Source organism: Pelodiscus sinensis, chromosome 6, assembly GCF_052426305.1.
Source record: "Pelodiscus sinensis isolate ZL-2025 chromosome 6, ASM5242630v1, whole genome shotgun sequence".
Taxonomy (NCBI): Eukaryota; Metazoa; Chordata; order Testudines; family Trionychidae; genus Pelodiscus; species Pelodiscus sinensis.
The window spans coordinates 5,816,594-5,842,397 of NC_143057.1; the positions used below are offsets into that span (position 1 = coordinate 5,816,594).

Here is a 25,804-nt window from a genome sequence, read left to right on the forward strand (position 1 = left end):
GGTGCAGAAGTGATTGAGTCAGACAACAACTCAAGCATTTTCCCACATTTTAACAAGCCAAGCAAGCTAAGTTTGGCTTTATTTCTGAACGTTATTAGCAACATATGGCTAAGAAGTGGTATTCACTTACTTAAATAACATCTGCTCCCCCCTCCCCCACTTACCCTCCCACTTCCCTAGTGCATTAATCCTTGCTTGTATGTAATTTCATACCTAGTCTGGCATGTCCAAGTTTCCAAAAACTGAAGAAACAGCAAGCAAATTTGCCCTGCCATTTTTAAAAGGCTTTCAAAATGGTAGCAGAGAGGATCTTTTGGACCATATTCTCTTTTCCCAACTGACCCCAAAAATGGTACTCGGCTAAAAAGAAATGACAGATAAATGTTGCCTTCTCGATTGGGCTCTGTAAATTCATACCCATGTTTTGGCAAGGCTGGATTTGAGATGAGAAAAAGTTAATTTTATTTTCCGTCAGTGGTTCCCACCAGACCCTTTTCAATTAAGGAAAACTTTGGCCCTTGTTTCCTTCAGGATAAAGATAGGGAGAGCCATGAATACATAAAATTAGCCAATTGTTTACTCGCATCTTTTCTTAACTCAATTGGTCCACGGTCAGACAGCGTGGGCTTGCAACATTTTCAGAAAATTTGATTTATAAGAAAGGAGTAAAAGGAAACAAAGAATGAACTAGTTTATACTTGTTACAACTTTGCTAAGAAGGAGGAGTCCATGTCTGATATATGAGACAACAGATTTGAGTAGACAGCCCTCCGGAGCAGGGGGTTTTAGACTGAGGTACAGATGCACAATGTCAATTTGTACCAAAGATAAGAGTTTCTTTGAGGTATTGTCTGAATGGTATCTTACCCAGCCAGGTTAAAATAAAGATGTATGCACAGAGCGTAGAAAGATGTTGTCGAAATCATGGGGGAAAGTTCCTACAAGGTGAACATGTTCAATTATTAAATAACATTAGAACACAATTGTAACCATGTATTATAATTGTTGGATATTTATTAACATGTAATCCTTTTAGACCACTCTCACAAGGGAGTCTTTTAGCCACTTACCAGTAACAAATTTTTCCTTTATCAATAGCTGCTAGACTATTGGCAATTTCTCACTGGAAAAGGAATTGTTGGGGGGTAAGGAATGGCTCAGAGAAATACTGGATGTTGTTCAGGTTATGGAAGAGTGAGCACATCAAGTATGTACACAACCCAGCAGACAGAGGACAAACAGCTACTCCGGGTAGTTAGTAACTATTTATTCAACACATTCGCCCGTAAAACCCCATTAGCTGCATTGGACAAAGTTGGCTGAATGTTGGAACTTGGGAAGTTGGAGCATGTATGAGGACTTGCTTTGATTTGTTAGCGAGTCAAGACAGAATTCTGAGCTTTACGATGTCCCCAGAAATGCTGAACATGCATTACAACTGTGCTGTGGCCTAATCTATTACATATTTCAGAGGATGTGCCTGCTTGGGTGTCTGTCCCCCAGCAGGGGGACATGCGCCGCTCCCCTGGCTGTGCCAGCTGCAGCAGCTGTGGAGACGTGCTTCTCACCTGGCCCCATGCTGCTGCAGTGAGAGAGGGACTGGGGTTGTCCTCTCTTCCCGGGTACCCTGCATCCTGAACCCCTCCTCCCCAGCCCCACGCCACAGCAATGATTTAAACAAAGAACACCACAACTTATTTGAGTTAAGGACCCGAGTGACTTCTAGTGACACTCTCAACAAGAGATGAGTTCATAATGAATCACATTGTACTTGGGTAACATGTTTGGTGATGATGTGTAAAGTTGTTTACATTTCCTAAACAAACAACTTAAAAAAATTAGGCTTGTTGGATTTCCTGAACAAAACAAAGATAAAACTCTGCACTTTAATTCCATTCATTTCAGTTTTCGGTCTGCTTCAAAACTGTTTCTGAAGAGCTTTGGGGATTAAAGAATCCTCCTTTTAACTAAAAATGGCATCTTAAAGACACCCCATGACCTGGAATATATAAACTTACCAAAATGCAAAGGGCAGCGCAGCCTCAGACTAGACTGCCTCTCACGCCTGAAATAAAGTCAAGAATCTGTAGTGATCAAAACAAGAACTCAGAAACAGGAGGCGGCGGGTGTCATTACTATTGAGCAAGAAGAAGAAATGGGATTCACCACTAGATATTATTTCTTGCTACGGTGTTGAGAAAATAAATGGTGGGCAGAGTTTTTCCAATACAAATAGAATAAAAAGTTTAGCTTGAGTGTTTAGCCTAGAATCTCTCAATTACAGCCTAGCTAACTGTAGCTACAGATATAGAACCAACCAGAAACACTTGAGAGTACACGCAGCGAACATCAAAAGAATAGGTAATGATTTGAGTCATACTGTCTTAGAAAGTGTGACGAAAATTACTCAGATTGCACAGCTGGCCGAACTCGGAGTGGAGAGACTTACTCTACAGATGCCTGGAGAAATACTGAACGTGTGTGGCATGCAAACTTTCTGCAGCTACGTGGCAGCATCCCCGTTTACACAGAGGAAAACAATGCTACATGTTAGAGCAAGGCTACTCAACACACGGCCCGTTTGCGGCCCGCGGTGTTCTTTGGGTTTCTGCAGGGCTCAACACACAGCCCGCGGGTGAAAGTCAAAACAAAAAAGTAGTCAGTATAATGGTCTTCTGTTGATATGCGTTTTAGTAGTTAAATTCCTGGACTGTCATTGCTCAGTGCTGACATATGGGTGGAAATCGGGTAAATATTGCATTTTATTAATGTCAGAACTGACTTCAATGGGGCCTGTGTGTCTTGCCTTAATCTTTGTATTCATGCCCATCAGTGTGAAAGAAGCTATTTGCATATAATTGCATATATATTTGAATATAGTTAGTTTAACTTCTGTGCCAGGGAAGATAATGGATCAAGTAATGAAGGAAATCATCTGTAAACACTTGGAAAGTGGCAAGGTGATAGGGAACAGCCAGCATGGATTTGTAAAGAACAAATCATGTCAAACCAATCCGACAGCTTTCTTTGATAGGATAATGAGTCTTGTGGATAAGGGAAAAGCAGTGGATGTGGTATACCTAGACTTTAGGAAGGCATTTGATACGGTCTCGCATGATATTCTTATCAATAAACTAGGCAAATACAACTTAGATGGGGCTACTATATGGTGGGTGCATAACTGTACTCAGAGAGTAGTTATTAATGGTTCTCAATCCTGCTGGAAAGGTATAACAAGTGGGGTTCCGCAGGGGTCTGTTTTGGGACCGGCTCTGTTCAATATCTTCATCAACAATTTAGATATTGGCATAGAAAGTACACTTATTAAGTTTGCAGGTGATACCAAGCTAGGAGGAGTTGCGACTGCTTTGGAGGATAGGATCATAATTCAAAATTATCTGGAGAAACTGGAGAAATGGTATGAGGTAAACAGGACGAAGTTTAATAAAGACAAATGCAAAGTGCTCTTCTTACGAAGGAACAATCAGTTGCACACTTACAGAATGGGAAGTGACTGTCTAGGAAGGAGTAAGGCAGAAAGGGATCTAGGACCACAAGCTGAATATGAGTAAGCAGTATGATGCTGTTGCAAAAAAAAAAAAAAAAAAAAAAAAACCATCACCATGATTCTGGGATGCATTAACAGGTGTGTTGTGAGCCAGACACGAGGAGTCATTCTTTCGCTCTACTCTGCACTGATTAGGCCTCAGTTGGAGTATTGTGTCCAGTTCTGGGCACCGCGTTTCAATAAGGATATGGAGAAATTGGAGAGGGTCCAGAGAAGAGCAACAAGAATGATTAAAGGTCTAGAGAACATGACCTATGAAGGAAGGCTGAAAGAATTGGGTTTGTTTAGTTTAGAAAAGAGAAGATTGAGGGGGGACATGATAGTAGTTTTCAGGTATCTAAAAGGGTGTCATGAGGAGGAGAGTGAAAACTTGTTCATCTTGGCCCCTGAGGCTAGAACAAGAAGCAATGGACTTAAACTACAGCAAGGAAGGTTTAGGTTGGACATTAGGAAAAAGTTCCTGCCTGTCAGGGTGGTTAAACACTGGAATAAATTGCCCAGGGAGGTTGTGGAATCTCCATCTCTGGGGATACTTAAGAGCAGGTTAGAGAAATGTCTATCAGGGATGGTCTAGGCCAGCGTCTCCCAAACTATGGGATGTGGCCCGGTACCGGGCCGCGGGAAAAAAAATACCAGGCCTCAGCGGGCCGGTTGGCTGCCGGGAAGGGAGCAGAGCAGGGCAGAGTGGAGCAGGCTGGGAGGAGGTGGCGGGGGGAACCAGCTGCTGGGAAGCAGGGTTGGGTCAGCAGGACTGTCCTGCAGAGATCAGGGCAGGTGGGTAGAGGGCTGGCGGAAGCAGGGTTGGGGTTAGCGGGCCTGTGCGGCAGAGATCTGGGCAGGCAGGCGGCCAGCAGAAGCAGGGCTAGCTGTCCCGCGGAGATCCGGGCAGGCGGACGGGTGGCAGAAACAGGGTTGGAGGCAGCAGGGCTGTCCCGTGGAGATCAGGGAGGGCAGGCGGCAGAACTGGGGCTGGACGGGGGGTGGGAGGGCTGGAGGAGGAGATCAGGAGAAGGACGGGGGAACCGGCCACAGGAAGCAGGGCTGGATGGGGGCAGCAGGGCTGGCCGGGAGGGTCGTCAGGGGAGCAGGACTGACCGGGGGAGATTGGTGGAGGTGGGGGGAACCGGCCGCCGGAAGCAGGGCTGGACGGGGGCAGCAGGCTTGACTGGGAGATCAGGAGGAGAAGTGGGGGGCGGGGAGCGGGACTAACCCAGGCACATGCAGACCCTACAGACCCTGGCAGACGAGTGAGTCTGATGAGGGATTCCATTCCGGTCCCCCCACCCCACATTTCCGTGTCCCTGGAGTAGTTGCGAACTGCCTGGCAAGTAGACACACTCAGGCACCGTGAGCACATATTCCAGCCAGGCAGTTCACAGCTAAGGACTGATACACCTAATTATAATAAAACCTACCTAATTAGAAAATACCAGACATTTTATATGTCTGGTAATTTCTCAATTGGTTTCCTGGACAAAACCCTCAAATACTGGACTGTCCAGTACAAAACCGGACACCTGGCAACCCTCCCCTTCCTTGCACCCTCCCTCCTAGCCAGATACCCTACCCCCAATCTGCTCCTGCCTCCTGGAGTGCCCATGTGGCACCGGGTCCCCCCAAGCTCTGGCCCAGGCTGGGTGGAGGATGCAGCCGGGTGAAACACTGAAAATGTATTAATTTTTAATTCTTTTTTTATACGTGTTTATATTTTTGGGCTGCAAAAAACAGTACTAAAAAAAAAAACCAGGTTCCAACTAAAGTAAAAAGTTTGGGAAACCCTAATCTAGCCAGCTTTCTATCCATCTTACAGTCCATTTATCCAATCCATATTCCCTTAGCTTGCTGGCATGAATATTGTGGGTGATTATATCAAAAGCTTTGCTAATGCTGGCACTGGGGGCTTTGGGAGAATCAGAAACAACTTATTAGAATATTCATCATTTGTTTAATGAATATGCAAATATGCAAATGAATGTTACTGGTCCTCCAAAAGCTCGTGAATGGATTTACTGGTCCCCCTGTCAAAAAGTTTGGGAACCCCTGGTCTAGACAGTATTTGGTCATGCCATGAGGACTGGACTCGATGACCTCTCGAGGTCCCTTCCAGTTCTAGTATTCTATGATTTTTTTTATATACACACACACACACACACACACACACACACACACACACACACACACACACACACACACACACACACACACACACACACACACACACACACACACACAGGGAGTATCATTGAGGCCCAAAGTTGAGTAGCCCTGTGTTAGAGGATTGCTGTCACATCAGGATCCAATTCTCATTCAGGGCAAGGCTCCTTTACACTGTGAAGTACACTGACATGCACTTTCAAACGCTTTTATGCCTGCACACTGTAAAGGAGCTTCAGTGTAACTCATGATCAGGCTCTGTATGTCCTTCAAGCAGTGGAAAAAGCACTTACCTGTTTCCGAAGGTTTCTCTGTTTCTGGCCCATCAGACAGAAATCCATCTCTGGCCTTGGCAAGACTCTGGGAACGAGTCAATGCTTTGCTAGCCCAAACACACGTGTCTGCCTGTCGAGTCAAAACAAAAACGAATTAGCCTTCCACTTAAAGCATGGAATGTTAATAATGAACTATTCAGCATAGCATCAGGCTGGGGATTTTCAAAATCACTTTGCATGCAGAAAGCCCCTACCGCCACCCAAGTCAAAGGGAACTGAGTCAGGCCAATGCTATGCACTTTGGAAAAGTCCTTCTTTAAATCTTATATCCAAGATCTTCAGGAGTCACCGGTGATTTTGGAGCCCACAACTTACAGCACCTTAAAGGGACTTAGTTGACAGAGGATGGGTACTCAGTAAAGTCAATGACCACTTTCAAAGGACCTTGGCCTACACATAGAACTGTAGGCACCCCAGTTTGAAAACCGGGCCCTAAATTACTATAGGAACAGATACTGAACGGCACCTGGAACGTTTAAAATCCTCTTTTAAAATTACTGCTCTCCTAATTAAAGTGGACCCTTGAATGCGTCAAGATGAATTCTGCAACACGGGAAAAAAACAGAACTTTCTGAACTAGGTGATATTTCTTTGTCGTAAGGTTTCGGCACAGAATTGCATCAGCCATGTGCAATTATGCATGTAACAGAATTATAAGCAATGGTAAAAGAGAAAAATGATCATCTATGAAGACTACAGATTACTAAGTTTTGCTCCCAAATTATCTTTCCACACCAGGAGCGTTATAGCCTGGAAGACTTAGGTGCACACTAAGAAATGTTATGACTAAGAGAATTCAAAATTCACTCCATATTAACATAGTTTACTCTATATTAACATAAGGCTCTGTTTTGTGGAGAAGTTAGTGCTGAAACCTAATGAACATGCAGGACCACAGCTTGATAAAGACGGGGTACCACTAGGGCTCACGAAAGACTTAGAAACACAAACTTCAAGATAAGGATTCTACACTGATAGGCAGGGCTATTTAACCATAAACACTAGAGATGGAAATGACCTTCCGGATGAAATCCTGGCTCCACTAAAGTCAATGGAAATTTTACATCTGATGTCAGGATTTTACCCATTATGTTTTCTGCAGTGGATGGATGGGCTGGTGAGTATCTCACCCCAAGCTCCCCTAACAGCTGCAGCGGTCTTCTCTCGCCATTCCTCTCTTTCCTCCCGCCCCAACTTTCTACTTTTGAGCCAGCTTTGCTAAATTCAGGCCAGCGTTTTGATGATTGGTACATAAAATCCTACCCAGGGAGTCCTGAATATCTGGACAATAAAAAGAACAAAAGTCTCAACCGGAAAGCATTATAGCAGATCCATCAGAATAGCTATTAACAGCAGGCCTCCTGGAGCTACCCCCATCAAGCCAGCTGCATACTACCCCCAGCTACAGCAAAGTAACCAGTTACTCACTAAGCATCACCATCATTGGGTGATGCTTAGTGGGTACCAGTTAACTGGTACCCGGGAGCAGCCCAGGGAGAGGGCTGCTACAATCCTGTGGGAGTCGGGAGCCGCTCCCCCATCCCGAGCTTGGACCTGCCGGCTCCTCCTGCTGGCCCCCCCATGTGGGCGGGCCAGCAATGGCAGCCAGCAGCCCCAAGCGCAGAGGTGCCAGCTGCAGGACTTGGCTTAATTAGTTAACTGGTTAACCCTAAGATTTAACCACGATTTTACATTCCTACAACAAAGAGTAACAAAAGATTTGTTCAAATGATACAAGCCATGCACTTCGTGTGGAAGCTTCTTTGCTTACACATGCTTCTCACTGAACAATTGTGGCATGCGCACAAATAAGGTCTGTGTGTGAGTGAAGGAAAAACTGCCCATACCTGGTTTAATTTAAAAAACAACCAATGGTTCTGCAGCACCTTAGAGACTAACAAAAAACGTAGCTAGTATCATGAGCTTTCATTGGCACAACCCACTTCTTCAGATGAATGGAGTTAAGGGATCCAGGGAACAAATAAATAGCCAAGAAAGAGAAGGGATGGGAAGGGAAAGAGAAGAAAAAAATATGAAAAAATATATCATAAATTAGAGTGTGCTGAATATACACGGTGCTTACGTCATAGGGTGTGGAATGTAGCGATGCTTACATCATAGGGTGTGGAATGTAGCGATGCTTACGTCATAGGTTGTGGAATGTAGCGGCTCATCCAGGTCGGGTCTTTGTTCAGACCTTGATTACAGGTGTCGAATTTGTAAATGAAACCAAGTTCTGCAGCTTCTCTCTCCAGCTATCACTTCTAGATCCGTTAGTGAAGTGTTTCCCAATTTTATTTGGCCACAGAACCTCTCGGGCTGCCTTAAAAAAAGCACCTCGCCGCCACGTTTCCTCAAGAAAAAAAGCCCAGCAGAATCGCGGCAATGTCTCTAAGAGGGGGCGGGGAGCACCAGTTGGGAAACACTGCATTACTGAGTGCCCAGGCAAGTTGAAATGTACCTGGTTTGACTTTCTAAAAAAGTAAGAGGTGCTGCATGAGCAACAGATATCAGTAGATCAGTAGGTGAAGAAAGCCAAAGCCTTTAAACCAGCCTATTCACTCATCACTACACTAGTGGCAAGTTAGGGTACGTCCAGAGGGGTGTAAAGTAGACATATTGAAAGTGCAAATGAAGCGGGAATTTAAATATCCCGCGCTTCATTTGCATAATGGCAGCACCCGCTTTTTTCCAAAACGGAGCTTTTTGAAAAAAAATGGCAGTTTAAATAGGGAATTTTCGACAAAAATGCCCTGTTTCAAAAGATCCTGTACTCCTCAAAAGGATTTCTTCTGTCAAAAATGCCCCGTTTAAACTGCTGGGGGGGTTTTTTGGGGTTTTTTTTTTCCCGAAAAGCCCCGTTTTGGAAAAAAGCAGAGGCCACCATTATGCAAATGAAGTGTGGGATATTTAAATCCCCGCTTCATTTGCACTTTCGATGAGTCTAATTTACATCCCTCTGCCAACAGAGGGATGTAGTTTAGACACACTCTTAGAGGGGATCCTACCCAGCCAGGACCAATATCAAACTGTGGGTACACAGAGTCCCTGCACATAGCTGAGGCCTTAATCAGAAGACGAACTGAAGAATTTCAGATCCAGACACCTTTGTGTGATCCACTTCTTTCATGCCAGCAAATGACTTTGGCAGATTTTTTCACTATACCCTGCCACGCCGTCAGGAAAGAAATTCTTGTTCCAGTTCACTACACCCAAAGCATCATCCAATAAGAACCAGAAAATTCTTTCAAGTACCTAAAAGGGTGTTATAAGGAGGAAGGAGAAAATTTGTTCTCCTTGGCCTCTGAGGATAGAACAAGAAGCAATGGGCTTAAATTGCAGCAAGGGAGGTTTAGGTTGGACATTAGGAAAAACTTCCTGGCTGTCAGGATGGTTAAACGCTGGAATAAATTGCCCAGGGAGGTTGTGGAATCTCCATCTCTGGAGATATTGAAGAGCAGGTTAGACATTCACCTGTCAGGGATGGTTAGACAGTGCTTAGTCCTGCCGTGAGGGCAGGGGACTGGACTCAATGACCTCTCAAGGTCCCTTCTAGTTCTAATATTCTATGACATTCCCCTCATTTTCATTCATAAGCTAAGATCTATAAAAACAGACGCCTAAAATTAGACTGAAATCCTCCTTCAGATACCTAAAAAAAAACCAAACAGCTGAGTGCTCAATATTCTTGGAAACATGGCCACTTACTCAGGCACCTAAGTATAGACTTGGACCTCAATTCTTATTTACACTGCATTATACCCTGACTTTCAGACCTCTTTTAATAGTGCTTTGGCATTATAAAGGGGCTTTAGTGTAAATGAGGGTCGAGTCTTTAGAGCCAATTTTAGACACCTGCTTTTAAAGATCTGAGGCAGAAATAGTGCAGTTTTAACACCGTGATGTGATGGTAGCTGCCATTTAGACTGTCTCTGAAAATAGACAGTGCTGCAAAGAAGGGCCCAGCTGGAAGCACTGGATTAGACACAATGCTGGGAGTTAAAATTCATGATTTCTGTTCCCCATTTTGCCACGAACTCTGGGGCTGGTCCAAAGCCCACTGAAGTCACAAGGTCTCAGAAACCAAGATGTTTAGAAGCAATTAGAAAAGGGCTGGACTTTTCCAAGGAACATTCCGAGCTGCATTAGTAAGGATTAAAAAATAAATACAACTTTGGAAGTGCTATAAACCCTCATACTTAAGGGCACTAGCCAACTCCCTCAGCTGGAGGTTAGGAAGAAACTTGCCTCATAAGCAAGTTATGACATTATCTAAATCATATTAAGCAGCCAGGCCCCACCTACTGAATTACCAACTCCGTTTCTGCAGCGTGTCATGCTCGGGCTTGCTAAACACATTGTGCTATTTGAAAGCGAACAGCACACGTGGCTCTCTCCCGTATCCCCTAGACCCGCTGTTCTCATTTAACAGCTTGAAGGCTGCATGAAGTAACACCATTTGCTTTTTTTTAGGTCTCTTAATGTCACTTCACACAAAAGTTCCCTGGGCACTGTGGTATGCAGTGTGTAGCCATTAAAATGCACTCCAATGCAAAGAACTCTCACGAAGGCTCCTGTGGTGCGTTAGGCCCTTCATGTCAGTCTGTAGTGATACTCTAATGCAGTGCATTTCTGTGTGGTTTACCCATGATGACAGCAGATTTTTAAAAGGCATGGATGCCTTTAAGGTGTCTATTTTATTTAAAGATGTATTTATTTTATTTAAATCTAAAGTAGGCTGGTGAATCAGTCTTTAGGTATCTAAGTGAATTACCTGATTTCCCTGAGTCCCTCAGTGGAAACTCCTGGGTGTGCACTTTTAAGAGTCAGGCTATGACCACTCATAGACTTACAGCCCCGTGTTTGACTGCCTTGGTCAGAACACACGGGTATAGCATTCGCAATGAGAGCTGCCAGAGTGACACCGTCTCTAAAAAGACATGAACCAGATGGATACTGAGCTACTGCGCATTCGACAATCTCCCTTCCGTGGTGTAGTGGTTGCTGGTGAGGCACATTTGACTGTAATTAGGGGCTTATTTAAGTCAGACTCAAAAATCCCACAGCCACTCTGAGAGCGAGGCTACGTCTACACTACAACGCTATTTCGAGATACCAGAGTATCCCAAAATAGCTATCCCGCGTCTTCACACCAGGCTCTTACAACGTCCCTGTAAACCTCATCCCACAAGGAGTAAGGGACATTTCGGAATAGCGCTTTATTTAGAAATTCGGTGCTGTGTCAACCACGCCAAACGACGAAATAAGCTATCTCGAAATAGCATCGAAATAAGATATGCAATTTGCGTAGCTCAAACTGTGTTATCTTATTTCGAGTTACAGTGCAGTGCAGACACACTCACAAAGAGCTATCCAAGGTACAGAACGGGGCCAGAGCATCACAGGACCCAAAGTGCACACACCCCATTGTTGCTTAGTTAACGCTCCTCCTTTCTAGATCTGTCAGCAATTGGCTCTCACAGTACACATGCTGCCCTCCCCCAGCCCCACGTCCACCACCAGGGCTCACTGCCACCCCTTCTCCTGACCAGGGTCCCTGCACAGGCACGATCGCTGCTCTCCACCCTGTGTGGGGAGCACTGGCGCTCCAGCGGGTCGCCTGGTTCAGGTCCCGGTGCAAGCGCTGGTCCCGCGTCAGCTGAGCAGAGACAACCTTGCTGCTCGCTCAGGTTGGGCCCCAGCCCCCCTCACTCTCCATGGGGGGAGGTCGAATCTGAGTGAGCGGTATTGTAACCAGGTGCAGTGGCATTGCATCAGTGCTCAAACTGCCTCCCCAACACTTGTCTAGGCTGCCGATGCATTAATCTGGCCCTGGTGAGGCAGTCTCCCCCTCACGTTAGCAGCAAAGGGAGAGCCCCAGCGACTAGTACAACCCTGGGAGCAACAGACCAGCGAGATACAAGAGTTTCCCGCCCCGCAGGAGGAGTTACTGGGGTCAGGAGTGCAACAGCCAGAATCACGGTGGGGTATCTGAGGAAGATCACTGTAGTGCAGTTCCTTCTAGCTGGACTCCACCTGGCTCCATGGCTTGGATAATCCTCTCTCCCCACGGACCTCTGTGCAGCCTGGGGAGCCCAGGTTCGCGGCAGCTAGTGAAAGACCGTGCAATCTGAGGACAATATAATGACCGCCAGTCAACAGGGGCTTGTGGGAAAGAGATCTGAAACTCACACGATACTGTGTCTCAGGAGGTAGCCGGGTTAGTCTGCATCTGCAAAAACAACAAGGAGTCCTGTGGTCCTAAAAAAAGCTCCCCCAGCAGCATCCTGGCTAGGTCTGGAAACAGTTACTGCACAATGGAACCATAAGAGTTCTTCCTGTTAACTATAATAAAGCCATATCCTGAGTCAAACTAGGGATGTAAAGGTTAACTGGTTACCTGGTAAGCATTAGCCTTACCAGTTAACCAGAGAACCAAGCCCGGCCAGAGCAAGCTGCCCGCCCGTTAACAGGTTAAACATCCCATTTAACGGGTTAACTTTTTTAATGGGTATTTACACCCCTCAGTCAAACAGAATCTTCCTTGCATTGGTTCAGTGTGGAGAGACACAATTATTGCCTCACTGAAACACTTAGGAGCTGCTGTTATCTGAAGGTAAGCCAACTCTTCACCTGTGCCTCTGACAGTAAAAAGGAAACAGAGAACCACGTGCATCATCGCCAAATCAGATTAGACCTTCCTGTAAAATCCCAATGCATCAACGTAACTTTTCTGAGAAACTAGGTCCGATGTCCCAGAAACTGTGCAGGCACGTCTGAGCACTTAATCCTCTAATCAGATGCTGCTTATGCATTCTGATTATTTGGTTTTGTAGCCACATAGTAGCAGAGTACAAATAGCATCGTCACTTTTAACTTGTGCAAGTCTGCTGCTGATAAGACTGAGGAGGCAGGGTCAACTCGAGACCTTGACAGTCTCTCTTCAGGTTCAGGGTTGGGTTCTTTGAGCTTTTACAGAACACCCTACTACCTCCCACAGATGCTCAGCTCACCAGTCTCGCAACACACAGCCTGAAGAGCAGAGAGCCATTCGGACACCTCTCCAGTTAGCCATGTACGGGATGTCCTTTAACTTCCCTTATCATCAACTTGGCCTACTCCTGACCATCAGAATGTGCCACACATGACCACACAGCCATGCACACGTAATGTAATACCCATCACAGGCTCGCTGGTGCCAAGCTTTTCCCCATTCCAGCATTCCTGTGGTGATCTCACCTTATCATCCTGGCTATCAACGTGCCCTCCCTCTGTGGATGGAAAGGCAAGCTACACCTTGCACTGTCAGACCACAGAGTGGTCACTGTGAGTCACACCTTTGTGGTATGCACCACTACAGTCTAGGGATGTAAAAATCCTGTTTAAAATGTTAACGGGTTAAACTATGTGTTTAACCAGCATGCCGTGGGTGGGGTCTACTACAACAGCCCCACACCCACAATGTGGGGGCCCAGCTGGGTTGGAGCGCCCCCGCGCACGGCACAGCACACTGGCCCCGTTGGGCTGGAATGACGCCACTGTGGGCAGGAACTGCTCTGGCCAGGTGAAGCAGGGCCCGCTGCACTATGACACAAACGGGGAGCTGCTCTTGCCCGGCCAAGCACCAGTTAACCAGTTACCTGGTAAGCATGCTGGTAAGGCAATTCTTACTGGATAACTACTTATCTCTTTGCATCCCTACCACAAGACCTCAGCACTGAGAGCTAGGTGCAAACCCACTTTTTCAGCCTCAAGAGCAACAGAGGAAAAGCTAGCACTCTTCCCTTTCCAGTAACTCCTGCAAAGGAAGGAGAAATCTAGTTTTCTTGCTGGGCACCTTGCTCTACTGTCTCCAATTTGCAGGCAGGTATTAGTGACAGGTACCTGGTTAGAACCTAGATTGTGCTCATGCAAATGAAACAAGGGGTTCCTTTCACTACAGTGAGTGACAGTACAGGCAGTCCCCGGGTTACATGGATCCAACTTACATCAGATCCCTACTTACAAACGGGGTGAGGCAACCCCGCACTAGCTGCTTCCCCCCAGCAGACCAGGGAGATGCGGAGCAGCTTTTCTCAGCAGACACCTCAGCTTGAGAATAAAGGACCGAGGGAAGTGAGGTGTGGGAGAATAAAACTGAGCTCTGGAGAAATGTTTGGCTAGAATTTCCCCTACAATATGTACCAGTTCCGACTTACATACAAATTCAACTTAAGAACAAAACTACAGTCCCTATCTTGTACGTAACCCGGGGACTTCCTGTATGTGCAATGTTAATTCCTACAACCCTATCACTGGAAACCCTAATAGAGCCCATTTCCTCAAGTACCGCATAGGGGAAAGATTTGGGCGGTATGAACAATATAGGAGACATGGCTTCTGAATCTGTTAAAAGGCAGGTGACACCAGAAAGTAAGAAACCCCGACAAATTGCAACTGCCCATGTGTAGGCAGGTTCTGGGATGCTGTTAGTCAATGGTGTATTTTCAGGAAACTAGGGCAGTTGTCAGCTGCTGCAAATTAGCACAGAAATATACCGCCTCAAGATCTGCCCCATAGTTTCAGTAACTAGCATTTCAAGTAGGATGCGGTTTCTTTCGGCAACACCAGCTAAACAAATATAGCTCAAATGATTAAGTGATCATAATCGACTACTGAGAAAGAGGAGTTTTGGACATGTTTGTGAGTCACAACTTAGTTAATTCACTCTTGTACACTGGTCTCTCTACTGTGCACTAGACTCTTAATTTTTACAAACCAGCAACCTTATTAATTAGTTAAATAGGGAAAAAACTCACATAATGAATGTGATGTTGATGAAGAACAAGTGGGCATCTCCGCACATTCTGAAGCATGCAGTGCATTGGAAATCACTTTTCAATGGTTTGAAGAACAAGAAAGAAAACCGAGCAATGCAGTGCGCCCTACTACAACGTATGCACCAGACCTGTCAATTTGAGGTGGTCACTTTTATGAACTGTTTCGATTTTATCAAACCCTGAGTTAGTTCACAAACTAGGGGTTCCATTTTTATGCATAAAGGTCCATTAGGCTAGGGCCGAAGTTACTACAGGAGCAATGTAGTATCTGACGAAGTGGGTCTTTGCCCACGAAAGCTTATGCTCCAACACTTCAGTTAGTCTATAAGGTGCCACAGGACTCCTCGCCGCTTTTGCAGATTCAGACTAACACGACTACCCCTCTGATACAGGAGCAATAATATTTCCAGTTATCAGTTGCTCTCCCACACCATTTCAGTCCATGTTTTCTCTCAGACAAAGCACACCTGTCCAGCTGGCGTCCTACGGGAGTTATGCTGTTCACAGTGACATGTGTCCTTTTGTGGCTAGGAGACACAGCGCAACAATTTGATCCATCCTGAGCCTCTGCCTTGCCCCCAACAATAGATATAATGCAAGACAGTAGAGTTATGAACAAATAAAACATGTGACTGCTGCTAAATACAGATTGAACCTCTCTAGTCCAGCACCCTCCAGACCTGACCGGTGCCGAACCAGAGAGTTTGCTGAACCACAGGAGGTCAATATTGTCTAGCAGCATTACCAACACTGCCACTGCTACCTGGGCTTTAAAAGACATTTGGGGTAAATGAGAGCTAAACAGCAGCACAGAAACAGGGAGAGCCAGGACTGGTGGCCAGGAGAAACTTGGCCACACCCATGATAAGCGGCACTAACTAAAATCACGCCTGCCCACAGATGTTGCCGGACCAGAGAGTGCCTGAGAGAAAGGTTCACCTGCGCACTGCTTGGTGTAGTCAGAGCCCCAGGCGAACACCTGATGTGACAGTAGCAGGAAGTCGGGGAAGTTTCAGTGTCTGGCACACACTAACTCCCCTCAAGGTGACCAGAGGAAGAGAGAGGGGAGGGTGTTCCCGTTTTGGCCAGAGGGAACCCAGCCTGTGCATTTCCCCGCCCCTTGCACCCCCAAGGCAACGTTGCCCGGGTAATAAGCAGGAGCCCGGCTCTCTCGTTACAGGACTCGCATTGCATCGGGGAGGAACAGCCTCTCCACCATCACCCCGCCGGGCCACCCCTGCCCGTTCCAGCGGGATCCTCCCGGGCGGCGCAGCGGCTACTCTCGGGGGGCCGCCTTCCCAAGGGGGAAGCTGCAGAAACCTCCCGCCCAGATGCGCTGCCGTGGGGCCAGCCCGCTCCGCGGCGGTCCGCAGGAAGGGGAGACAAGGGTCCCCGGCTGGGGGGCACCCGCCCCAGCGCAGCAGCGTGGGGACCCCGCGCCCGGGCGCTGCGTGCAAACTCCTGGGGGGGGCAGGGGGGGTTATTCCCCCCTCCCTTGCCCCCGCGCAGTGGGGCGCGCTGCGTTGCACAACTGCAGGGTCGGGCAGGGGGGAGCAATGAACCCCGCTCCCGCCCGGCCGGGCGCTGCAGCCCTTACCCCGCCTGCTGCTGCTGCTGCCGCTGCCGCCTCCATGGTCCATCGCGCGCCGCGCCCCCCGCGCGCGCCGGGCCCAGGCTGCGCGAGCCGCCGAACTTCCCCGGGAGCCGGCTCGCGGGGGGCGGGGGAGGGAGGGGGAGAAAGAGAGAGAGAGACGGAGCCTTTGCCCGGCGTCTGGGCATGTGCGAGCCTGCCGCCGCGGCGCGCATGCGCCCAAGGCGCAGCCCGGAGCGCACCCGCCGCCGCCGGCCGCGCGGGAGCCCAGGGGAGCCGCGCGCCGGGCTGCAAGCGCTCAGGGCGCCGGCGGCAGGGGGCGCTCGAGAGCAGCGCGAGCCGCCCCGCTGCAGGAGCGTGTGGGCGGAGGTTGCAGGACATCCAGCGGCGGGGCTTGCAGCACGCACCCCCCCCCCCGGGGACTGGGGGCAGCGCTAGGGAGGTGCCTCCGCCTGCCCCCCCCATTGTGAATTGCTCACTGGGGTGCCCCCAGCTGCTTTCTCCCTCCCCGCACCCGGCACGTCTCCGGCCCTGCACCCTTGGCACAGAGCAGGGGTGTCTGGAGCGGGGTGCCACTGGCTAGCAGGAGGCGGCTCCGTGGCAGGGCTCTCAAACTGTGGGGCAGGTCCCCCCAGTGGGTCACGACCCTGGTTTAGTAGGGTGGCCCGTAGGGTTGCCAGATGGTGTCAACAAAAATACTGGCCCCACTTCGTCTTACATCACAATGTACATTCCATCTTATTGAGACAATACCGGACATTCTATTGTCTCCCTTTGTTTCCCGAACAGAAAGCTCAAATAGCGGGCTGTCCAGTTTGAAACCAGACACCTGGCAACCCTAGCGTGAGAGTTGCTGGGTCTTGGGACCCAAATCCAGGGCGGTGGGGGTCAGGCTACTGAACCCCTACCTGGGACTGCTTTGGGCCTTGTCCCCCGGGGAAAGTAAGCCAGTACACACGAGCTGGCTGAGCTGCAGCAAAAGCCAGCAGGGTGCTATTTAAAGAACGGGCAGGGGCACAGGTTGCAACAGGACAGTACCTGTCTGTAATTTTAGGTTACTTTCACCACTGGCCTTCCCCCACCGGGGGTAGCAGGGCATGCACGGGCTCAGGTTCCCTCCTCCTCCCCCCGCCCGCCATCCTGGGGTCATGTAGTAATGTTCGTTGTCAGAAGGGAGTGGGGGGGCAGTGTACTGAGGTTTGAGACCCACTGCTTTATCAGGTGGCTGCACGCTGCCCTCCGTAGGCCATCTGCCTCAAGGGCAAGATGCCTGTTGCTGACTTGTTTGGAATTTATCTCCCAGGAGCGAGCTGTACAATCTTCCACCACTAGCTACAGCAGCAATCCATAAGCATGCTTGCATGGATACTAATTTATATCCACAGATATAAATTGGTATCTGTAGAACCACAGGACTTTCCCAGGAACCAGAGCAAGGGTGCGGGGATCAAAAAAAAAGAAGATTTTTATTTCCATATCTGAAAATTAAAGTCAAACTCTGAAGGGGTCTGATCATCAGAGACATTCACAGTGGCTCAGAGTGAAGGTTTCGCTGTTGCGATGAAATAAGCTCACTAAGCATAGCCAGCAGCGACGCTGTCCCATCCAAGGGCTGATGCGAGGTGCCCAGTTGCCACACCTGTGCCTGGAAAGGGCCGTGCACACCGCTCTGTGCCTGGGAGCAAGGGGAGTGCCACACGGCTGAAAAGCAGGCTCAGGTTGCTGATTTTTTAAAAAGACTCCTGTGAAGCATAAACCATTTAACAAAACCATGGTGGGTGTTACAGAGCACCGCTCTGTGCATGGCCTCAATAAGGAATTAGCAAGCAACTCTGTGGGTTTCAATCCTTCTAAATTAAAGCATCTGCCCAGCTGTGGTGACAGCCAGCATGAGTCCCCCTCCCCCACTTTTTTGGCTTGTGACTGGGACTTCTTTCCCGCCTACGCTCCTCCAGGAAGCCTCGACTGGGGCACGTGCCTAGTCTCTTTCACCCCACTCCCTACCAGCTTCCCTACCTGTGGCTGGTTCCTGGCACTGATGCCACTGCAGCCACTCTGCATCAGAGTGCCTGGCTCCGTGCCCTGCAATCGGTGCATTCCCAGCCCGTGAGCAGGACCTGGGTGCCATTAATTCAGCGAGTCACTTCCTTCTCTAGAGCATCAGTTCAGCCCCTGAAGCCTCTAGCATGAAAGCCAGTGTCTGCAAAGTCTGGGGCTCCTTCCAACCTGAACCAGAGCCCTCTAGCGGACACTGCAAGACAAACCTCAACCTTACATTCTCCTGAGGGAACAGCCAAATCCTTGCCTCTTTCCTTAGCATCCTAGAACACTAGGACTGGAAGGGACCTGGAGAGGTCATCGAGTCCAGTCCCCGGCCCTCTCAGCAGGACCAAGCACCATCTAGATCATCCCTGACAGATGTTTATCCAACCTGTTCCTAAATATCTCCAGTGATAGAGATTCCACAACCACCCTAGGCAATTTATTCCAGTGTTTAACGACTGGAGAGAAAGCTACAGAGCAAATATGCCAAAGGGTATCCCAGAGAAACATAATCCCCGCTGGCAGGCTTGCAAGCAGCCAGCCTCCCACCAGCCAAACCCTTTTGCTCTGGAGGAGCCCCTTCTAGGTCCCTTTCAATGTTCCCTCTCATTTTTTCCATCTAAGTGCGGAATTAATTGTTACATGCACCAAGGCATGTGCAGATGTGCACCACCAGTAGAAACACCTACAACCGGCTCTGGGCGCTCTGCTAATCAGCTAGGCAGCATTTGAATCAATCCTGGCTGGCCACTCAAGCGCTCAGCTTACAGGGAATACTTGTCCACTTATCCACAGGCTGTGGGAATTGCCTCATTTCCTTCCCTGCCCCCAATGCTAACATGGCTGAGTTCTTTAGAGTGCCCTTTAAATCTTCCCCCTGGGAGACAGGTTGCAACAGGTTATGACTCACCACCCTAGTGCCTCCTGCTGGTCCCTCTAGGAATTAGCTCTGTCCAGCCTCAGAGCGCCCTCTCCTGGTGGCATCTCACGCACTGTTACCCTTTCTGACTGGTCTCCACTACTCATCAGGACCTGCATTCCCTCCCAGACCACAGTGCCTTTCCTTCAGGGTACCAGCCCCCAATGGCACCCCAGTCTCAGGGGTCCCCCCTCCCAGTGAATCCCAACCCACTACACCCACCTTGCCTCAGTGACCCACTGCCTCTCTGCATCCCTAGTACCTCCTTGAACCCTTGTCACTGGGGCTCAGCTTGGGGTTTCTTGAGGCCTGAGCTCCCCAGCTCACCCTGCCACCCCCTAGCACTGCTCTGTCCAAGGTACCTGGTGCCAGCAGGCAGTTAGGTCCCTCTCTTGCTTCAGCTCTGGAGAGCATGGGTGCCTTCTGGCCAGCCATCTTTTTATACAGCCTGCTAGGCTCTGATTGGCTTCCACAAGCCCTCTCCTGATTGGCTCCTAGTCACAGCCATCTCCCTGGGCTATTTTAACATTTTTTTATTCCAGTGTGGGGCAAAAATCCATTATAAGGACCAGTTGGTGGGGGCTTTGTCAGCTGTGATTGCAAGTGTCTCCAAATCCTAGCCAGGTCTGTGAAGCCAAGACACCTCCGTGTCCTGCTTGATGCTGCAGGAGGAAATGTGCCCAAGAAATGTGTTGGGGTTCTGATTTTTTTTTTTTTTTGGCCTCTGAGTGTATTATTACAGTATATTCTTGTATTATTTCTGCTGCAGGCTCCCTATTGAAGATAATGAACTTTAGGGACAAAAGCAGTAGGAGCAAGGCTTTTGCGTCATATCCCAAATTCATTTCTGCCTGGTGGAAAAAAACAACAACCTGGAAGCAAAAATGTGAGGAGAAGCAGCCACCTAACTCACTAGTCCTAGTTGCCTGGGAATGCCAACTCATCCAGACATGGCACCTCCTCTGGTTCTAGAATCAGGAGACATTATAACCACATCTTATGGAGAGATCCAGGCGAGCTGAAATCTCCACATCTTACCCCAAACAAAGGGGTATGCACGCTCAGGGGCAGAGGGGTGTCAATAAAAGCCTTCTGGAGTCTAGTTTGTTAAACAAAAGCCAGTTGCAAAATAACCCTACAAGAAAACATCCCGAGCTGTGCCGTCTCCCCAAGTTTAGGGATCTTTTCTCCCTGGACTGCTCTGTCTTGGGGCATATATTCTGAGGGCTTTCCCTATCCTCTTATATCAGAGGTGGGCAACTATCCAGGTGCACCAGAGCGTCACTAAATCTTTCCCTGCAGAATCAAACTGCTAATGCAGTGATGGGCAACCTAGGCTAGTAAGGGAGTCTCTCAGTGGGCCGCAAGATTGTCACATCCAGGACAGTCTCCAGCAATAGGGAAGTTTTGTTCCCTGTGCTTGCATGCCTAGGATTTGTGCTATGTGCCGATTGAACTGTAACGGTGCTTTGATTGGATGCCAGACCCGCCGATGTGGAGGGGGTAGTTGCCCCACAGCATGGGGATTCAGATGGTCCCAGAGCTCCTGCCACTGCTGCTGCTGCCGCCGCTACTGTGGTAGTGGCAGCAGCCAGAGCGTTGACCCTTTAAATCACCGCTGGACCACTGCAATTCACATGGCTCTGAGGGCTGGGGGAGGAGGGGCCACGCTCCGGCAAGCGCTGAAAGGCCCCTCCCCTTATTCCCAAGGCCCAGTCCCTTCTGAGGGCACAGAGCCACCCCCCATACACCTTGCCTGGGGGCCTGTGGAAGCTGTCGCCTCACCCGTTAGCAGCAGAGGGAGCGTACGGCTCTCCCAGTCAATGTTGCATGCAATCCACATGCACCCCCACTTCACGTGCCCTTGCTTTACATGCATGTCACTAATAGGGAAACAATGACCGGGATGAAAACCAGCTGAATCTGGCCACCCTGTGCATGGGCAGCAATAAACAAAACGTCTCACAGGCCACACACAGACCCCCAAGGAGCCACAGGATAGCCCACCCCTGAGCTCTTCGGGCATTTCAGGCAAAGGAGCATCAGCCTGTTGCCATGGGCTCTGGGTTACGGGAAAGGCCACAGAAACAGTAGCAGGGTGTTGAGCAGCTTGAACAAAACATTTGTCTAAAGGACAATTCCGCGCTGGAGGAAAGCTAAAATGAGCCAACTGGCACTTTTCATGCATGCTAATGTGTGATTCTGTGTAAATTGTTTGTCCCCTCCAGCACGACATGACGGGCAGAAGCCAACTCTTCTGGTACTCGCTCTGTTACAATGGATGTTCGGTGGGAACTAAAAGGCTTCATACATTGTTCCATTGTGTACCACGAATGGCACGGTTTTTGTGCTGTCTGCCCTTTGCTGGGGTGTTGGCATGGCGGCACTCTTGCCAAGAGTCAGGGTGTGATTTTGCTTTCTATCTGGAATAGGTGGCTGCAAGAAGGACTAAGATTGCATCTCGAGTACAAAGCAAGCAGAATATGGCACCATTTGGCCACAAATATCCTTTGACGAGGAAAATGTTGGTTGGTGCAAAGCTTTTGTTTTGTGTCTCCACAATCAGCAATCGAGGGCCCAATAAATAACCTCAGCAACGCTGCTGGGTTAATCACCCCTTTGTTTCTTTCCCCCTATCAGCCCAAGACATCTCAGCAACCCAGAGCTGGAACAGTAGCAGTCAAGGTAAGGAATGAGATGCAGAGAGGTTTCCCTGAGGAAGCTTGCCCAGGGCATGTTATGCTATGCCCGGTTCCAGCCAGTCCTCCGACTCTCGTACTTCTGTGAACAACACAATCATCATGGACTCCCCTTTTTCTTTCACCAGGGGCTGGGACCTAGGACCAGCCCCTTCAGCTGAAACGGCCATTGAAGACTTTCCTGATCTTTGCCCACAGAGGGAGCATACGGATCTGGGTCCAATGGGGGAGGCAGGGAATCTGCCTCCATTTATGGGAAAGGAACCGAGCCACTCCCATTGGCTGTGTCCACTGAATAAGCTGGAGACCCAGCTCTGTGCTATAGGAACATTTATGGCAGCCAGTCAGTGACTCACCAAGGAGAATGTCCCATCTTTGTTGGCAGGTCCTCTGTCACCCACTTTACCATGCTGCTAGAAACACTGTTCTCTCCCGTCTAATGGATAATATGGCTATTCTAATGCTTGGGCTCTATTTTTCTGGGCTAATCAAGAAAAGACCGAATAGGAGACAGAGTCTAATAGCCACAAATAATTACTAATGCAGCAATTAGTCTCCAGTTTTCTGCTAGGCTTAGACATTGAGAAAGACCCTTGCTTAGCCCCTGGACTTCTGCACACTCTGTGATAAAGACCCTAAGCACCTGAGCCAAGAAATACACAAGAAATAGCCAAGAGAAAAGAACTTGCTGATATAGTGCCAGATTAAGAGCCTGATCCTTCACATTCTAATTTTTTCAACCCATCTGAACTTCAAAGAAAGTAGTATCTGGGAATAAGAACATAAGAATGGCTATACTGGGCTAGACCAACAGTCCATCCAGCCCAGTATGCCTTTTGTTTGTTTTGTTTCCTGTTTAGGATTTACTTGCACAGTTAAGGACTTGCAGGAGTGATCTTGGCTTGAGTTGCTCTGTGAGGGACATATAAATAGATCTTCAGGTCCTGGCTCCTTTGCCAGCTCTATTCCCTTTGTCAGAACATTATAAATAAATAAGGAGACACTAGATACCACCATTAACTTATCAAAATCGATGCGTCTCGAGTGAGGCTTCTTTACCTCTCTCCGGTGCATTATGTACAAACGTTGCACTGTCGGAGAGTGTGTTAGATCCTAAGCAGAATTAGGAAAGAAACTGCATGTAGATTGTCTCGCGCACAGCAGGATAAATGAATGTCAAGTGACAGCTCATGCTTAGAGCCATGCAAGCTCCGCAGATGTCAGAGCTGGGGGACCGGCTGCAGGAGTTGTAGGCTACTGGATCTAAGGTTGCAACTTTAAAAAAAGTTGGTGGGACAGGGGGTGGTTTCATCTGCCCAAAAGCAGAGCAAGGCGCCTGTCAGGGAGGGATGAACGTAATAAGAGCTTGCAGACAGATAGTCCTGCTATGTAAGTGCCCAGTGAAAGTCAGGGCTCTTCTCACAAATGCTAACTTGCAATCCGCTTGCAGCGCACAGCTGGGGGATGGTTCACAGTCACTTGCCAAATTGGTCCTTCCCACCTGTATCCACCCCGCCAAGCCATCTAGCGACACCAGGTACATGACAGAAAGAGGAACTCTGCACCTAGATGTTAACGGGCTCGATACAGGGCCACGGGGAAAGGTTTCCTGGCCTGTGCAATGCGGGAGCTCAGACAAGATGAATGTAGTTATCCCCCGCACACTTAGCTTCTACGGATCTGTAGCTGGGACTGTGGGTAAGGCTGAGGGCTATGGCAGAATCTCCTACTTAAGGCAGAAACAAAAAAAAAAAGACAGAACTATGTAGCATTTTAAAGACTAACAAGATGGTTTATTAAGTGATGAGCTTTCGTGGGCCAGACCCACTTCCTCAGATCAATATGTGGAAGAAAATCAGCACAACCATATATACCAAAGTGATACAATCAAAACAATGAATGCATGTGAAATTGACAAATCAAATTTTAGAACAGAGTGAGGGTAAGGGGGGAAGGTTAGTTTCTGTGTGGTAATGACATTAGGGGTGATAATTGGGGAAGCTGTCTTTGTAATGGGTGAGATAATTAGAGTCTTTGTTTAAACCCATACATAAAGTGTCAAATTTAAGCATGAATGACAATTCTGAAGCTTCTCGTTGAAGTCTGGAGTTAAAGTCTCTTTGAAGCAACATGCATGTTTTAAGGTCATTGAGGGAATGGTCAGTCTGGCTGAAATGGCAAGCAACAGCTTTCTCTCTGTGAGAGTCTTATGTCTGTTTTGTGTGCATTGATTCTTTGGCGAAGTGTCTGAGACGTTTGTCCAATGTACATAAAGAATCAACGCACACAAAACAGACATAAGATTCTCACAGACTCTCTCTCTCTCTCTCTCTCCTTCTCCCCTCACCCCCACTCTGTTCTAAAATTTGATTTGTCAGTTTCACATGCATTCATTGTTTTGATTGTATCACTTTGGTATAAATGGTTGTGCTGATTTTCTTCCACATATTGATCTGGGGAAGTGGGTCTGGCCCACGAAAGCTCACCACCTAATAAACCATCTTGTTAGTCTTTAAAGTGCTACATAGTCCTGGTTTTTGTTTCAGCTACACCACACTAACACGGCTGCATCTCTATCACTATTCTACTTAAGGCAGGAACTCTTGATGATCCGATAAGCGGCTCGTTGATTTAACATGCATGGATCTGGCTAGCTCTCGCTTTAGGCAGCAAGTCGAATTGTCCTGGGCTGTTTCTCTATTGTACGGAAATTACACAGAAAAACAATGAATCACCTTGTGTTACACCTGCCAAGCTCCCTGAGGATAGTCCCACTGCCCTGACAAGAAGGGGACTGGAGAGAACCGGGGAAACCAATCAACTCTCCATATCTGATGGCATGTTGTGGTGCAGTTTCTCACACAGGTTTCAGCACCCTCCTTGCAAAAAGGCGGTTGGGCGGGGTGTGTGGCAATTAGAGAGCCGCTGGGAGACTGACACCATCTAGAGAGACAGCAGCCCCAGAGGTTCTATTTGGAACAGTTGTGATGCCCACAGACCCCAGATGTCCGTGGGCAGAATTGAACCCGCGGCCTCTGGAGTTTAGTGTATGAGCCAGCACAACTGACAGCCTCCATGGGCCCTTGGGCAAGGTGGGGGAGCACTTTGTGTTCCCAGAAGGGGCGGGACCAAGGACAGCCATCCCTCAGCACTGCCCGGAGTACAGTGTAGCCTCCCCCAGCCCTTTGCCTTGCCTGAAGGGTGTGGCACAACATCCAGCAGCACTTCATAAGGCCCAGGAGTTCAGCCCCACTACTGCTTCTTTGGCAGTGATCATGGCCACAGCCCCTGGCCCCTTTGAATCACCAGTCCTGGGGCAACTGCCCCCTTTGCTCCCCTTTGCCCTGTCGCAAGCTCATGGGGTAGCTAAAAGCCAGCTGGCTCTCAGCTACGGCTGTAGAGCAAACTTGTTATTCTCTCTGGAAGGGGTCTCAGTGCCACCGACTGGGACAGTGCCCCACACCTAGCAGGTGTGTGGGTTGCACAGTGATGAGTGACCAGGAAACAGTACAGTCAGCAAGGACTGCACTTGAAGGATAAAGGCTTCCAAACCAATGTGGCTGCCCTTGGTCCATTTTTGCTGTCATGGATGCATTAGGCAGATAGCTGGGGGCTAGAGATTCCACTCTCTTCTTCCACATGTGCCTGTGTGAGACTTCTGAGTGGGCTCCTCCTT

General features: G+C 48.5%; 1 protein-coding gene across 1 annotated transcript in view; it reads right to left on the reverse strand.

The window, feature by feature from the left end:
- Nucleotides 1–16,640, reverse strand: part of PSD3 (pleckstrin and Sec7 domain containing 3) — a 129,636-nt gene extending 112,996 nt beyond the window's left edge. The window contains exons 1-2 of the mRNA XM_075931345.2: nucleotides 16,474–16,640; nucleotides 6,016–6,127 (exon numbers count right to left, since the gene is read on the reverse strand). Coding sequence (XP_075787460.2) covers nucleotides 6,016–6,127; nucleotides 16,474–16,509 — 148 coding nt within the window. The 5' untranslated portion in view covers nucleotides 16,510–16,640. The remainder of the gene's footprint in view (nucleotides 1–6,015; nucleotides 6,128–16,473) is intronic.
- Nucleotides 16,641–25,804: the final 9,164 nt, after the last annotated feature.